The sequence below is a fragment of the Delphinapterus leucas genome, chromosome 15 (assembly GCF_059928025.1).
Source record: "Delphinapterus leucas isolate spDelLeu-1000000601 "Yukka" chromosome 15, BTC_Dleu_Yukka2, whole genome shotgun sequence".
Classification (NCBI taxonomy): Eukaryota; Metazoa; Chordata; class Mammalia; order Artiodactyla; family Monodontidae; genus Delphinapterus; species Delphinapterus leucas.
Genome location: NC_143143.1, coordinates 9833638 through 9847772, shown reverse-complemented (window position 1 = coordinate 9847772; position 14135 = coordinate 9833638). Strand labels below are relative to the sequence as shown.

Below are 14135 nucleotides of genomic sequence, written 5' to 3'. Positions count from 1 at the left end.
ACATGGATCCCTACTGTTCATTAAAGATACTCATATTGAACACTTACAGAGCACCAGGCCTTGTGCTAAGCAACAGGGTAGAGATGAAGAGGTCCCAATCCTTGCCTTCAATTCAGACGTTTTTTTTCTTGGCAGCTTGCAAGATCTTAGTTCCCTGACGAGGGATTGAACCTGGGCCCTCGGCAGTGAAATCACAGAATCCTAACCATTACAGTCAGATTTCATCCCGAAATTATGATGCAATACGGTATGTGCAATAAAACAGAATTTTATATGAACTGTATTGGCAACATGGTGGGTTGGCTCCACCACTTACAACCCAAATGACACTGGACAAATTAGTCATTCTCAAGCCTGTTTCTTCATCTGTAAAACGAGGGTAATGTGAGTATCCACCTCGGGTCTAGTGTATAGTAGAGGATAGTAAATATAGTCACCATTCGTTATTTTTATTAGTTGTTATTATTATGTTAGCTAGGCAATGGGAGGAAAGATTAGTTCAACAGGTAGAAAACCAGCCCAAAGGAATACTCAAAGCACTTGTGAATATGCAGTATCTATTTTTCTGGAATGAAACTGATTCATATTTTACAGAGGGGCAGTTCCTCCTCTGCAAAATGAGAGTAATTCCCATTTTGTAGCATTATGAGAATTTCCTGATAATAAACGTCAAGTTCCAGGGTGCAGGAGCCCACCCAATGGGAGCTAGTGTTCCGCATGGGGACATTCTGAGCAATCGGGAAAAGTGGGCAAGGGCTCGGCTCCGGCCTTCCGCCGTCCAGGACCGCTGGACATCAGTCCCTGTCTGTGTCCGCCGTCAGGTCCTGCGTTTGGGCGGAATGTCCACAGGCTCCGGCTTCTCCCTGCACCGGGCAGGAAGCTCCTACCCTGCCAGGCCTGTCTGGCGTGCGGCCCCGCCTCCGTGCAGCGGTTCCCCACGGGCCGCACAGAGAGGGCCTCCCCGACAAATCTCACAAAGACGAAAACCAACAAACGTCCCTTATTGGAGCGACCAGCCTTCTCGGAAGGCGATGCGGTCCGGTCTCGCCTTCCACTCACTACCCAGACCGTACACCAGGTCTCCCATAGCAACTGCCGTCAATAGCAACTAGCGCCCCCGCCAGGCCAGTGCCCTCTGCGCAGGCGCAGAAAGGGGCGGGCAGAAGGCTTCCGCTCGCGCCCAGAGTCCCTCGCAAGCAAGGGGCGGTGCCTGCGTGATGGCGTCATGGGGTGAGGTCTCTGGAGGCGGGAAGAGGCGGCGGGAGAATGGAGGCGCAGGAGAGTGGCGGTGGCAGTGGCGAGTGCGGGGCCCAGGACCCTGACCCGGCCCCCAGCAAGGCCCCCGGCAGTGCCGGCCAGTACGAGCTGCCGTGGTGAGGATCCAGGCCATCAACGATGGGTTCTCTGGACATGTGGGTGGGCGAGTGGCGGGCCGTGTGTCCCGGGGTAACCAGGGGCGGGAGCTCATTTGGCGGTCACCTGAGAGGAGCAGGAGGCCCCGGGGTGGTGTCCAGTAGATTATTATTTGAAGAAGGCAAGGGATGTGGGTCGCTAAGCCCGCCTGGTGTGGAGAGTGACCAGTCTGAACTCTGGAAGCGGGGTCTTGGTCAGAACAATGCTAATTGTGATAATAGCCGCTCGCTGCGACCACCCACGGTGCACCAGGCGCTGTGCCAGCCGCGACTCTGATGGTCGCTCGGCGGGAAGTGTCGGACGCAGATCCGGAATCGGGATGGTGTGAAGGCACCCGCCTGTTTTCCGTGGCTAGCTCACTTTAAATAGCAACATCCTGGGCAGCTGGGAGGAAAGGTGACTTGGGAAGTCACCTGCCAACAGGCGCAGGTGTAGGGCAGGCTCTCCACTCGGTTTCCACTCCCTGTGCGCACCTCTCGGAACTCTCCACCGGGCGTGGGAATGGTTTCCTCCCTGTCCGCTGCGTATTCCCATCCCTCCAGCCCACCCCTCTTCTTGGCGAGACCAGATACCTAAATGATGGGCAGTATAGCTTACTGGAATATCTACGCTGCGCTATCCAGTCCCCCCGCCACTAGCCACATGGGTCTGATGCTAGTCCGAATTGAGATGGGCTTGTAAGTGTACAATACACGCCGTATTTCAAGGACTTAGTTTAAAAAAAGCTCATTAGTAATTTTTATATCGATTACATGTTGAAAATGATAATATTTTGAATATATTAGGTTCTCTAAATTATATTAGTAACATAACTTCACCCATTTTCTTTTTACCTTTTTAAATGTGACTGTGAGAAAGTTTAAGGTTACATATGTGGTTTGCATTATAATTTTCACACGACCCGATTTTAGATGCTTAAGATACTTCAGTGTGCGAAACAAATCCTGTTGTCACAGAGCTTACATTTGATAGAGAAAGACAAAGTAAAAAATGAACCAGTAGACATAGAATATATTTGATGGTGACAGCTTCTGTGGAGTAAATCGCTATGGTGGTCAGGGAAGGCCTCTGATGAGATGATATTTGAGTAAAGACCTGAATTGAGGAAAGAAGCCATGTGGCCATGGAGGCAGAGAGAGCTTTCAGTCAGGGAGCAGCTATGAAGGTCCTGAAGGAGTAGTATGTTTGCCTTGTTCAAAGTCTAGCTGAGAGGGACTTCCCTGGTGGCTCAGTGGTTAAGAACCTGCCTGCCAATACGGGGGACACGGGTTCGAGCCGTGGTCCGGGAAGAACCCACATGCCGCGGAGCAACTAATCCCGTGCGCCACGACTACTGAGCCTGCGCTCTAGGGCTTGCGAGCCACAACTACTGAGGCCGTGTGCCACAACTACTGAAGTCCTGGCGCCTAGAGCCCGTGCTCTGCAACAAGAGAAGCCACTGCAAATGAGAAGCCCGTGGACCACAACGAAGAGTAGCCCCCGCTCACTGCAACTAGAGAAAGCCCGTGCAACGAAGACCCAATGCAGCCAAAAATAAATAAATAAAATAAATTTATTTAAACAGAACAAAATCTAGCTGAGATTTCAGCTCCAAACATTCCCAGGTGGCGATTCCTCCCTCCTCTGGGCTTCCACAGGCCATGGTTTCCATAAGCAGTTTAGCATTGTAGTGGGATTTGCCAAGCTGTATCTCCCCTCTAGTGGGAAAGCCCTTGAGAGCAAGAACTATGTTTTGCTCATGTCTGCACCTTCTACCTTCTTCCCGTTGAGTGTGCTAACTCCTTACACACCGCTTGGCACCTGGAGGGGGCTGAGCATGAAGAATAAATGAGGAGGAACAAGCATGCTCCATCTGCAGACCTTGGAAGAGAGCTGTCTCTGTTTTCCGCAGTATGTGGCAAAAAAGCTTTGCATGCAGCTCCTTCTGGTGCAAAACCAGTACCTGGAGGGAGTACAAGCTAAGAGTAAATCAGGGACTATAATAAAGGCAGAGGAAGTCTGATGGTCAAATCATTGCAAATCTAGTTCCACTTCTATTCTCAGAGCCAGAGAAAGTCACTTTCTCTCATAGCATAGCTTGCTTAGTAGAAGTATTGGTCTGAAAAGGCCACTAGGCTGTCCAGTCCACACAGCCTAGTAGGATCACAGGATAGGCCTGCGGTTTCTGTCTAGTCAGCCATGCTGGGCACCTGGCACAAGTCTGCAGACACTGGCAGTTAAAGGATGAGAAGGGGCCCAGTTGCATCCATGTCTGTCAGAACAAATGGTTTCAGTGCTGCGTGCGCTGGACCTCTGTTGTGATGGGCAGACTGTGTGGCCACACAGTGTCACATTTCTCCAGATGGCCTGCTCTGGCCCTTCTCCAGCACCAGCAGGTGTTTCTCTGCTGTGGCGGGTTTGAAGTCTTTGGTGCACAATTCTCATGCGCTTGACTTTTCAAATGGCACTCGGGCATCTCTTTAAATTTAAAACCTGCAACCATTTGATGTATTTTTATTGAATGTATATCATCTTTTGACAAAGCTCCCAGAATTGCCCTTTAGTGCTTTCTTTTGGGAAGCGTGAAAATAGCCGTGCCAACATCTTTATGCATTTTCTTAAAAACAGGGTTGAAAAATATAGACCAGTAAAGCTGAATGAAATTGTCGGGAATGAAGACACAGTGAGCAGGCTGGAGGTGAGTTTTTAAAAGAGGATCTTACATCTCATTATTGTGACTTTGATAAGCTCAAGGCATTTGGAGGAAGACAGCCAAGGTAGCGAGCTGGGGGCTGGCCACAAATCCAGAAGAATTAAGGGAATGGGAGACATTCAGTTTGGAGAGGAATCTAGAAGACAGGGTGGGAAACTTCAGATGTTTGAAGGACTGGCTCATTGGAGAGGGCTTATCAGACTTGTTTTGTATTCTTCAAGAGCAGAGGTGGCAAACTTTGTCTGTAAAAGCCGATGAATAGATATTTTAGGCTTTGCAAACCATATAAAGTCTTTGTCAAATATTCTCTGTATTTTTTTTGGCCGTGCCGCGTGTGCAGCTCGTGGGATCTTAGTTCCCCTACCAGGGATTGAACCCGCGCCCCCTGCAGTGGAAGCGCAGTCTTAACCACTGGACCCCCAGGGGAAGTCCCTTTGTTTATTTTTTAAACAACCCTTTAAAAATGTGAAAACCATTCTTAGCTAGGGAGCTTATAAAAACAGGTCTCAGGGTGGACTACCCCCACTCCCCCCACCTTCCTCTCCATCATAATTGCTGAGCCCTGCCTAAAGCAACTAAGTGACAAGGCAACCGACTTCAGGATGACACAAACCGGGAGCAAGCAGAAACAGTCAGCAGTAGAGGAAGCTTTGAATTCCCAGCCCTAGAGGTCTTTAGGCAGAATCTAGAAGCCCAGCTATCTGAGACATGACAGAGGCGGTCTCTGTAGTAACTGGGGCTTAGACTTCAATAGCTACCAAGGTATTTATTTATTTTACAGACTTATTCATTTGGCAAATATTTGAATATCTTCTCTGGGCTAGTTACGGTGCGGTTTTAGGAACTGTTGATATAATGGTGAACAGACTAAACCTGAGCCCAGTTCTGCGTGGGATTTACAGTTGAACCGGGGCAGCATTAAAGTCGGCAGGCCATGTGATAAGCACTCTGCCAGGGGACGTACAGGGGCTTTGGGGGCATGTGGGTTAGTTCAGGGAAGAGTTAACCTGCTTACAGAGTCCTAATTCCCAAATGGAAGAAGTGACACCAAAGCTAAGTGAGTGGGAGTCAGCCAGACTTGGGGGGTCGGGGGTGGAGAGAGGGGAGGCAGCAGGAACAGCATGTGCAAAGGCCCGGAGGTGAGAGAGAGCATAGCTTATTCTATGGCGGTGGGGGGTGGGGAATGCCATCTGAGTGGAATACAGAGTAGTGCTTTACTGACATGGATGGCATACGAATCGCCTGGGGATGCTGTCAAAATTCAAGTTCTGATCTGGTAGTTCTGGAGTGGGGTCAGAGAGTCTGCATTTCTGACAAGCTCCCAGGAGATGCTGATGCTGCTGGTCTGTGGAGCCTACCAAGTAACGAGGCTGTAGAGCACATGTACTGGGGGGTGGGAGGGGTGAGCTGGTGAGGTGGGCAGGGCCTCGCGAGCGAGGTTTAAGGGTTTGAGTCATCCAAGAGTTCCAGTCAGGTAAGAGTGTTTTCAGAGATGTGTATTTTAGAAAATTGGTTATGTTACTGTATGGGAAATGGATTGGAGTGGGGCAAGATTAGATGCAAGGAGACCAGCCAATGGCCTGTTGAAAGCAATGCAGGCAAGAGGTAATGGGCTAAGAAGAATCTAAAAAAGAGTGGATATATGTACATGTATAACTGATTCACTTTGCTGCACACCTGAAACTAACACAACATTGTAAATCAACTATACTCCAATAAAAATTTAAAAAAAAAATAATTTTTACAAAAGAAGTCACGGGCTAAGAAAGTGGCAGTGGGCTGAAGAGAAGGAAGTGGTCTCCAGATAAAGGAGAAAGAGGGGCCCAGCCTTTGTCATTGAGGGGCTGCATGGGGTGAGGGAGAAGGCCAATCAGGGATGACGGTGACCTCCAGGTTCCTGGTGTGGGCGGGAGGGTTGATGCCGTTGACAGTGCATGGAAGGGGAAACATGGGGGGACCTCAGGTTTATAGGGGAAAGTGTTGAATTCAGTTTTGAGTGTGTTGACCTGAGTGTTCCACGGGGCATCCACATGGAACAGGTTGTAGCCATGTTTGCTACACGGGCCTGTGTGGTTGGGGAGACCTGGCTCCTCAAGTTTGCAGATGAACCAGTTTTAACGAGCATTTCTTCCTTCAGGTCTTTTCAAGAGAAGGGAATGTGCCCAATATCATCATTGCTGTGAGTACTGGGTCCTGGCCCTGTCGGACATCTTGGAGGCTCGTTTTCGCCCCCTCTTAAGCGCTTTCTCATGTACAGAGCTTCCTCCTCAGAGAAGCCCATGACCACCAGAGCCCATACCATTCCCACCTCCCACTGGTCAGGCCTGCGGGTTGGTTGCTGTACTGATTTGGTGTGTGCTATGGGTTGGGAGGGCTCTAGGCAGGGGCTGAGCACAAAGAGTGGTGAGCAGTAAATCGGGAGTTCTCGTTTCGTTCATTCTGTTGGCTTGAAGCACTTACTGGAGATCTCATTCCTAGGGCCCCCCAGGAACCGGCAAAACTACCAGCATCCTGTGTTTGGCACGAGCCCTGCTGGGCCCGGCCTTCAAGGATGCCGTTTTGGAGCTCAATGCCTCAAATGACAGGTACACCTGGGAGTTAGGCCTGAAGGGTGGCGAGTGTTTTACATTTTGAGCTGTTATAGAAACAACATTTTTCAGGTCTCTGTAGCACTTATAGAGCTTGTTTGGCTGGCTTTGTGTTTTCCTTTAATCTTTCCAATGAAAGAGAATGGGGATTGCTGGCTTGTTGATGTGGCATCGTAAGCACTTGACTTATTGGTTTAGTTTTTTTTTTTTTAATGGAGATTTTAAAAATTACTTTTAATTGTGCTGAAATACACATCGCATAAAATTTACCATCTTGGGACTTCCCTGGCGGCGCAGTGGCTAAGAATCCGCCTGCCAATGCAGGGGACACGGGTTCAAGCCCTGGTCCGGGAAGATCCCACATGCCGCGGAGCAACTAAGCCCGTGCGCCACAACTACTGAGTCCGCGCTCTAGAGCCCGTGAGCCACAACTACTGAGCCCGCGTGCCTAGAGCCCGTGCTCTGCAACAAGAGAAGCCACCGCAATGAGAAGCCACCGCAATGAGAAGCCTGCCTGCCGCAACGAAGAGTAGCCCCCGTTCGTTGCAACTAGAGAAAGCCCGTGCGCGGTGATGAAGACCCAACACAGCCAAAAATAAATAAATAAAATAAATAAATTTATTTAAAAAAAAATTTACCATCTTCACCATCTTTAAGTGTACAGTTCTGTGGCGTTGGGTACATTCACGTTGTTGTGCAACAGATCTCCAGAACTGTTTTCTTCTTCCCAAACAGAAACTCTGCACCCGTTAAACAACAACTCCCCATTCCCCTCCCCCAGCCCTTGGCACCCACCATGTGACTTTCTGTCTCTATGAATTGACTATTCTAGGAACCGCACACAAGTAGAATCATACAGCATTTGTGCTTTTGTGACTGGCTTATTTCACGCATATTTCAGGTTCCTCCATGTTGTAGCACGTGTCAGAATGTCCCTCCTTTTTCAGGCTGAGTGGTATATACCACTATGTTTTGTTTATCCATTCAGCTGACAATGGACACTGGCGTTGCTTTTATCTTTTGAATATTATGAACTGTGAATAATACTGCTATGAGCAGGAGTGCACAAATATCTCTTTGAGACCCTGCTTTCAATTCTTTCAGATATAGACTCAGAAATGGAATCACTGGATTATTTGGTAATTCTATGTTTCAATTTTTGAGGGACCGCCGTACTGTTTTCCTTAGTGGCTGCACCATTTTACATTCCCATCGACAGCACACAAGGGCTCCCTTTTCTTCACATCCTCACCAACACTTGTTATTTTCTGTTGTTGTTAGTAACCATCCTAATGGAGGTGGGCTGCTGGTTTACTTTTTTTTTTTTTAATTTATTTTTGGCTGCGTTGGATCTTCATTGCTACACGCTAGCTTTCTCTAGTCACATCGAGCGGAGGCTACTCTTCATTGAGGTGCACGGGCTTCTCACTGTGGTGGTTTCTCTTGTTGCAGAGCATGGGCTCTAGAGCGCAGGCTCAGTAGTTGTGGCACACGGGCTTAGTTGCTCCACGGCACGTGGGATCTTCCCGGACCAGGGATCGAACCTGTGTCCCCTGCATTGGCAGGCGGATTCTTAACCACTGCGCCACGAGGGAAGTCCCTACTACTTTTATTTTTTTTAACATTAAATTTACCATCTTAACCTTTTTGCTTTTATTAATTAATTAATTAATTTATTTATTTTCGGCTGCACAGCGTGGCTTGTGGGATCTTAGTTCCCCGACCACGGACTGAACCCCCGCCCATGGCAGTGAGAGAGCCGAGTCCTAACCACTGGACTGCCAGGGAACTCCCCCAGTTTACTTTTTAGACATGGGATAGTAGAGGATTATAAAATGAGGACCTGTTGAATAAAATGTCTGCAAAGTCTGCCTTTGGTTATTCCCTGAGGACGTGGTTCTCTACTCTGCAACGTTTTCCTGGTTTTGATGATGTATACAGACCTGAAATGGGCTCTGTCGTGTGAATACAACTAACAGCTCATCGGATGCCATGAACACGCCTGCAGTTGAGCCGTTTTGTAAATGCCGATTCCAGATAGCAGATACCAGCAGAAAATTTTGGTGGCTCTTAACTTTGTTGAAGAGAGAATGGCCCATAATTGCAAATATTTTCAATTTTAGATTTATTAGAGGGATCCATACAATGGCTTTTTTTGGTTCCTTTATCATCTATTTCCTTCCAGGAACCTTATTATACACACCTGCCTTCAGCTTTTGATCAGTTACAAACTGTACCCTGTAAATGTGGATGTTCGAATATCAAAGATGAACGAATACTGTCACATGTTCTTTTTTTTTTTTAATACAGTTATTTATTTATTGGCTGTGTTGGGTCTTCGTTGCTGCTCTCAGGCTTTCTCTAGTTGCGGCGAGCGGGGGCTACTCTTCATTGTGGCACTCGGGCTTCTCATTGCAGTGGCTTCTCTTATGGAGCACGGGCTCTAGGGTCATGGGCTTCAGTAGTTGTGGCACGCAGGCTCAGTAGTTGTGGCTTGAGGGCTTAGTTGCTCCACGACATGTGGGATCTTCCCAGACCAGAGCTCGAACCCGTGTCCCCTGCATTGGCAGGCAGATTCTTAACCATTGCGCCACCAGGGAAGTCCTGTCACATGTTCTTTTAGCAAAACAGGATGGTCCAAGTTCTTGTCACAAGACATTGGAGAGCTAAGTCCTTCCTGTTGAGTGACTAACTGGGTGAAAATATGTTTCGTTTTTGTCCTTAGAAATATGTTCACGCCTTGATTCTTAAGTTTGAGAAAATTCATGGAGGATTTTGGCATCTGAAGACTCGTAGTCTAAAATTTTGTTTATGTGATCTATTTCACCATCAGCATCATCAGAGTCTAGAATCCTGCTGTCTCTCTACTTCATTTTCTGACTTGTCTTATAATGATGAGACATCTTCCACTGTCATTTCTTTTCTCTGTGACATTATGGGTAGAAAATGAAAAATTTTTGAATTTTTGGCTGTGGTCAATGAAAGCTTTCAGATGGTGTATCTGAACTACTTTTGTATCTTCCAGAAAGATAATGTAGTACCTCACAAAACAATAAAAAACCGAAGGATGAGGCAGTAGTAACAGTTTTTCCGAATATTGCATCGATCTTCTAAGCATTTCCATCATTCTTTCATTTTATTATTTTAGTCTTTTTTAGCATAGTTGGGAATAATTGATGAGTAATGATGAAATAAGTACTAGGATGATGAAGTAGCAAACATTTTAAGATACAGGAAGCATAAGATTACTGAGACCCCCAAAATGTATCTTAGATTATAAAGAATCCAATGGACCCGTATGATAATTGCAAGATAAAATGAGTTTCATTCTGTTTTTAAAAAGTAAGTAAATTTTTTCCTTTGTTCTTCTGAAGACCTCCAAGAAGGAATAAAAGTAATGAATGACAATCCTTATAAATAGTTAGATTGCCCAAAAAGAAACTTAAAAACTAAAGTTGGGTCCATGATGGTGTCCTGAGGGTTAAAAGTCCCCGTGAAGGTGAGTGAATTGGTCTCAGAAGGTGACAATAATATTGTGGCTCATTGTTTCAGGGGCATTGACGTTGTGAGGAACAAAATCAAAATGTTTGCCCAACAGAAAGTCACCCTTCCCAAAGGGCGACACAAGATCATCATCCTGGATGAAGCGGACAGGTAGAGTGCTTCGCCAAGAATTTTTTACCTTGATCTCTAAGTCTTTTATCTGGCTGTATTAAATCAGGAGGAAACGCTCTCACCTTTGCACTTCTGTGACAGATTTGCTTATCACATCTTCAAAAGAGGTTTAATAGAGGCCTGAGCCCTAAACCTGATCTTAATTAAGTAATTTACAAACATTTGTCTAAGACAGTCAATGTGTTTGTTCCAGCATCACTTACATGCATAATTTAAATGAATTTTTTAAATTGTGGTGAAATATATCTAACAGAAAAGTTACCATTTCAGCCATTTTAAAGCGTACCATTCAGCGGCATTTAGTACATTCACAACATTGCACAATCATTATCAGTATAAATGAAAAAATGTTAAGCGCCGTTTAGAACAATAACAGTAACTCATGTTCTTTGAAGAAACTTTTAAAGGTATGGGTAATTTCTTGCTTTATTTTATCTCCTGTTTTTCTACACTGTGCATTTTTACATAGTTGAGATCATAATAATTATAATTTTTGTATCCTGGTTTTGCGTTTTAACGCAAAAAGCAGAGTTCCATGTTATTGTAATCTTGTTGTGAACATAGGTTTTGTTTTTTTTTTTTGCGGTACGCGGGCCTCTCACTGTTGTGCCCTCTCCTGTTGCCGAGCACAGGCTCTGGACGCGCAGGCTCAGCGGCCATGGCTCACGGGCCCAGCCGCCCCGCGGCATGTGGGATCTTCCCGGACCGGGGCACAAACCCGCGTCCCCTGCATCGGCAGGCAGACTCTTAACCACTGCGCCACCAGGGAAGCCCTGAACATAGGTTTTAATTGCTGTATTCTGTTCCATTTTGTTCCATAGTGGGGATACACCTTAACCATTTTACTGTAACATTATTTACAGCAGTAATAGCCGCTAACATTGATCCAGCACGTATCTGTAAGCATTTGCATTATGCTAGGTGCTCTGCTACACACTTTACATGTTACTGTTTTATTTAATTGTCATAACAACCCTCTGAGGTGGGCAGTAGCATTATCTCCTTATAGGCGATGACATTGAGGCTCAGATAATTTGCCTAAAGGTCCCACAGGACTGGATGAAGGAGCTTTGAGGTGAGCCCAGGCAGCCTGCCTGCAGGGCCTCTGCTCTGTCCGTGTGCAGCCTGTCTGCGTGAGACCCACACGGGGTCCCGGAGAGAGACTGAGCATGCCCAATCAGGAGTGTAGGCTTCCCAGGGTCCGTAGGAGGGGATTTGTGTCCTGTGGACCTTGGGTCCCAGCTGCAAACCGCCCCTTGTGTTTTTCTTCTCAGCATGACTGATGGAGCCCAGCAAGCCTTGAGGAGAACCATGGAAATCTACTCCAAAACGACCCGCTTCGCTCTTGCTTGTAATGCTTCGGATAAAATCATAGGTGAGGGTCAGCTCTGCATGGCTCGGGGTCCACGTGCTGTTCACGTTGGCTCTTTAGCAGCAGAAGAGAAGGGGCTTTTTGATCACCTGCCGTGGGCTGAGCGCTGTATAGTCCGCTTTCTCATTTAATCTTATATAATTCTATGAGGAGGTATTATTAGCTCCACCTTAGAGATGAAAAAAACATGGAGCTCAGAGAGGTTGAATAGTTTGCCCAAAGTCTCACAGCAAGCCGAAGAGCTGGGATTGGAACCCCAGGTCTGTCTGACTCTTGGATCACAGGCAGGTGTGATGTTTTGGTATCCCGTGCGCAGTGTCACGGTCACGGCCCCCGCGCAGATGTGCTCTTGCGCTTTCTGTGTGTCCGGAGCACTTGGCACACAGTGTGTCTGCATGCTGGGTTTTGTCGTTACCAGGAGTTGCCTCCCCTGTGAAACCTCGCACGCTCATCTTCCTGACCTGGCGTTGGTCCTTCCAGCCCCCTCCCTCCCCCCCTCCTTCCCTCCCAGCAGTCTGTCTTCTTCCTCACTGCTTTGAGCCCTCCCGCCTCAGTGTCTCAACTTCCTGCTGGTTTCACATCCTTCCCTTTCTGATACAGACTGTGAGCACAGCCCAGCTTTTTTTCACTCTCTCTGACTATTTCTCACAGCTCTCTTGTCCCTCTGTCCTTGCCTCACATCCGCCCCGCTAACCCCCAGCCTGTGTAAGCTCAACCGTCCGGCTCCTCCACCCAGACAAGCGTGGTACCGACCATGATGCCCCCCAAAGTCATTGACTCCAGCCCCAGTGGGCTCGTGGCCCTTGACCTTCCCCAGGTCATGAATCTATTCCACAAACATCTACTCTGTTCCTAGTAGGTGTCGGGCACCGGGCTAGTGCAGAGCAGACAGAGTTTAACAGGAAACGTTCTCTACCTTCAAGACACCCATGGTGCAGTGGAGGAAACTGTGCTAAAAGGTCTTGATTTATGGCCGCGTATGTTGCTTGTCTCCTTACCAGTGGTAGGACAGGTCTGGGAGGGCGGGAGCCGTGTTATACTTAAAGAACTGCCCCCACCCCCCAGTGCATTTTTTTTTTAATTTAAATTTTTATTATAAATTTTACTGTAAAAGTGAAATGAACAATATCCTAGAAGTCAAAATTCTATCTACAGGTAATGGCAAGAGTAGGGAAACTACAGAGTCCAGATTTTACCAAATAATGTTCAACTTTCCAGATCAGCAGCTTAACTGGAAACAACATGAACTTTGTAAGCAAACAGATTTCAAATCAAATCCCTGCTCCCCTAACTAACAACTGAGTGGTACCAAACAAGGTAGCTGTGCTATCTTTTTTTTAAAACATCTTTATTGGAGTATATAATTGCTTTACAATGTTGTGTTAGTTTCTGCTGTATAACAAAGTGAATCAGCTATATGTATACATATATCCCCATATTTCCTCCCTCTTGCATCTCCCTCCCACCCTCCCTATCTCACCCCTCTAGGTGGTCACAAAGCACGGAGTTGATCTCCCTGTGCTATGCAACTGCTTCCCACTAGCTATCTATTTTACATTTGGTAGTGTATACATGTCAATGCTACTCTCTCACTTTGTCCCAGCTTACCCTTCCCCCTCCCCGTGTCCTCAAGTCCATTCTCTACGTCTGCGTCTTTATTCCTGTCCTGCCCCTAGGTTCATCAGAACCATTTTTTTTTTTTTTAGATTCCATATATATGTGTTAGCATACGGTATTTGTTTTTCTCTTTCTGACTTACTTCACTCTGTATGACAGACCCTAGGTCCATCCATCTCACTGCAAATAACTCAATTTTGTTCCTTTTTATGGCTGAGTAATATTCCATTGTATATATGTGCCACATCTTTATCCATTCACCTGTCAGTGGACACTTAGGTTGCTTCCATGTCCTGGCTATTGTAAATAGAGCTGCAATGAACATTGTGGTACATGACTCTTTTTGAATCATGGTTTTCTCAGGGTATATGTCCAGTAGTGGGATATCTGGGTCATATGATAGTTCTGTTTTTAGTTTTTTTAGGAACCTCCATACTGTTCTCCATAGTGGCTGTATCAATTTACATTCCCACCAACAGTGCAAGAGGATTCCCTTTTCTCCACACCCTCTCCAGCGTTTATTGTTCGTAGATTTTTTGATGATAGCCATTCTGACCGGTGTGAGGTGATACCTCATTGTAGTTTTGATTTGCATTTCTCCAATGATTAGTGATGTAGAGCATCCTTTCATGTGTTTGTTGGCAATCTGTATATCTTCTTTGGAGAAATGTCTATTTAGGTCTTCTGCTCCTTTTTGGATTGGGTTGTTTGTCTTTTTGATATTGAGCTGCATGAGCTGCTTATATATTTTGGAGATTAATCTTTTGTCAGTTGCTTC

General features: G+C 46.5%; 1 protein-coding gene across 1 annotated transcript in view; it reads left to right on the top strand.

The window, feature by feature from the left end:
• Positions 1–1244: 1244 nt before the first annotated feature.
• Positions 1245–14135, top strand: part of RFC2 (replication factor C subunit 2) — a 22213-nt gene continuing 9322 nt past the window's right edge. Inside the window, exons 1-6 of the mRNA XM_022588091.3 lie at positions 1245–1373; positions 4021–4090; positions 6243–6284; positions 6584–6690; positions 10246–10347; positions 11643–11743. Coding sequence (XP_022443799.2) covers positions 1267–1373; positions 4021–4090; positions 6243–6284; positions 6584–6690; positions 10246–10347; positions 11643–11743 — 529 coding nt within the window. The 5' untranslated portion in view covers positions 1245–1266. The remainder of the gene's footprint in view (positions 1374–4020; positions 4091–6242; positions 6285–6583; positions 6691–10245; positions 10348–11642; positions 11744–14135) is intronic.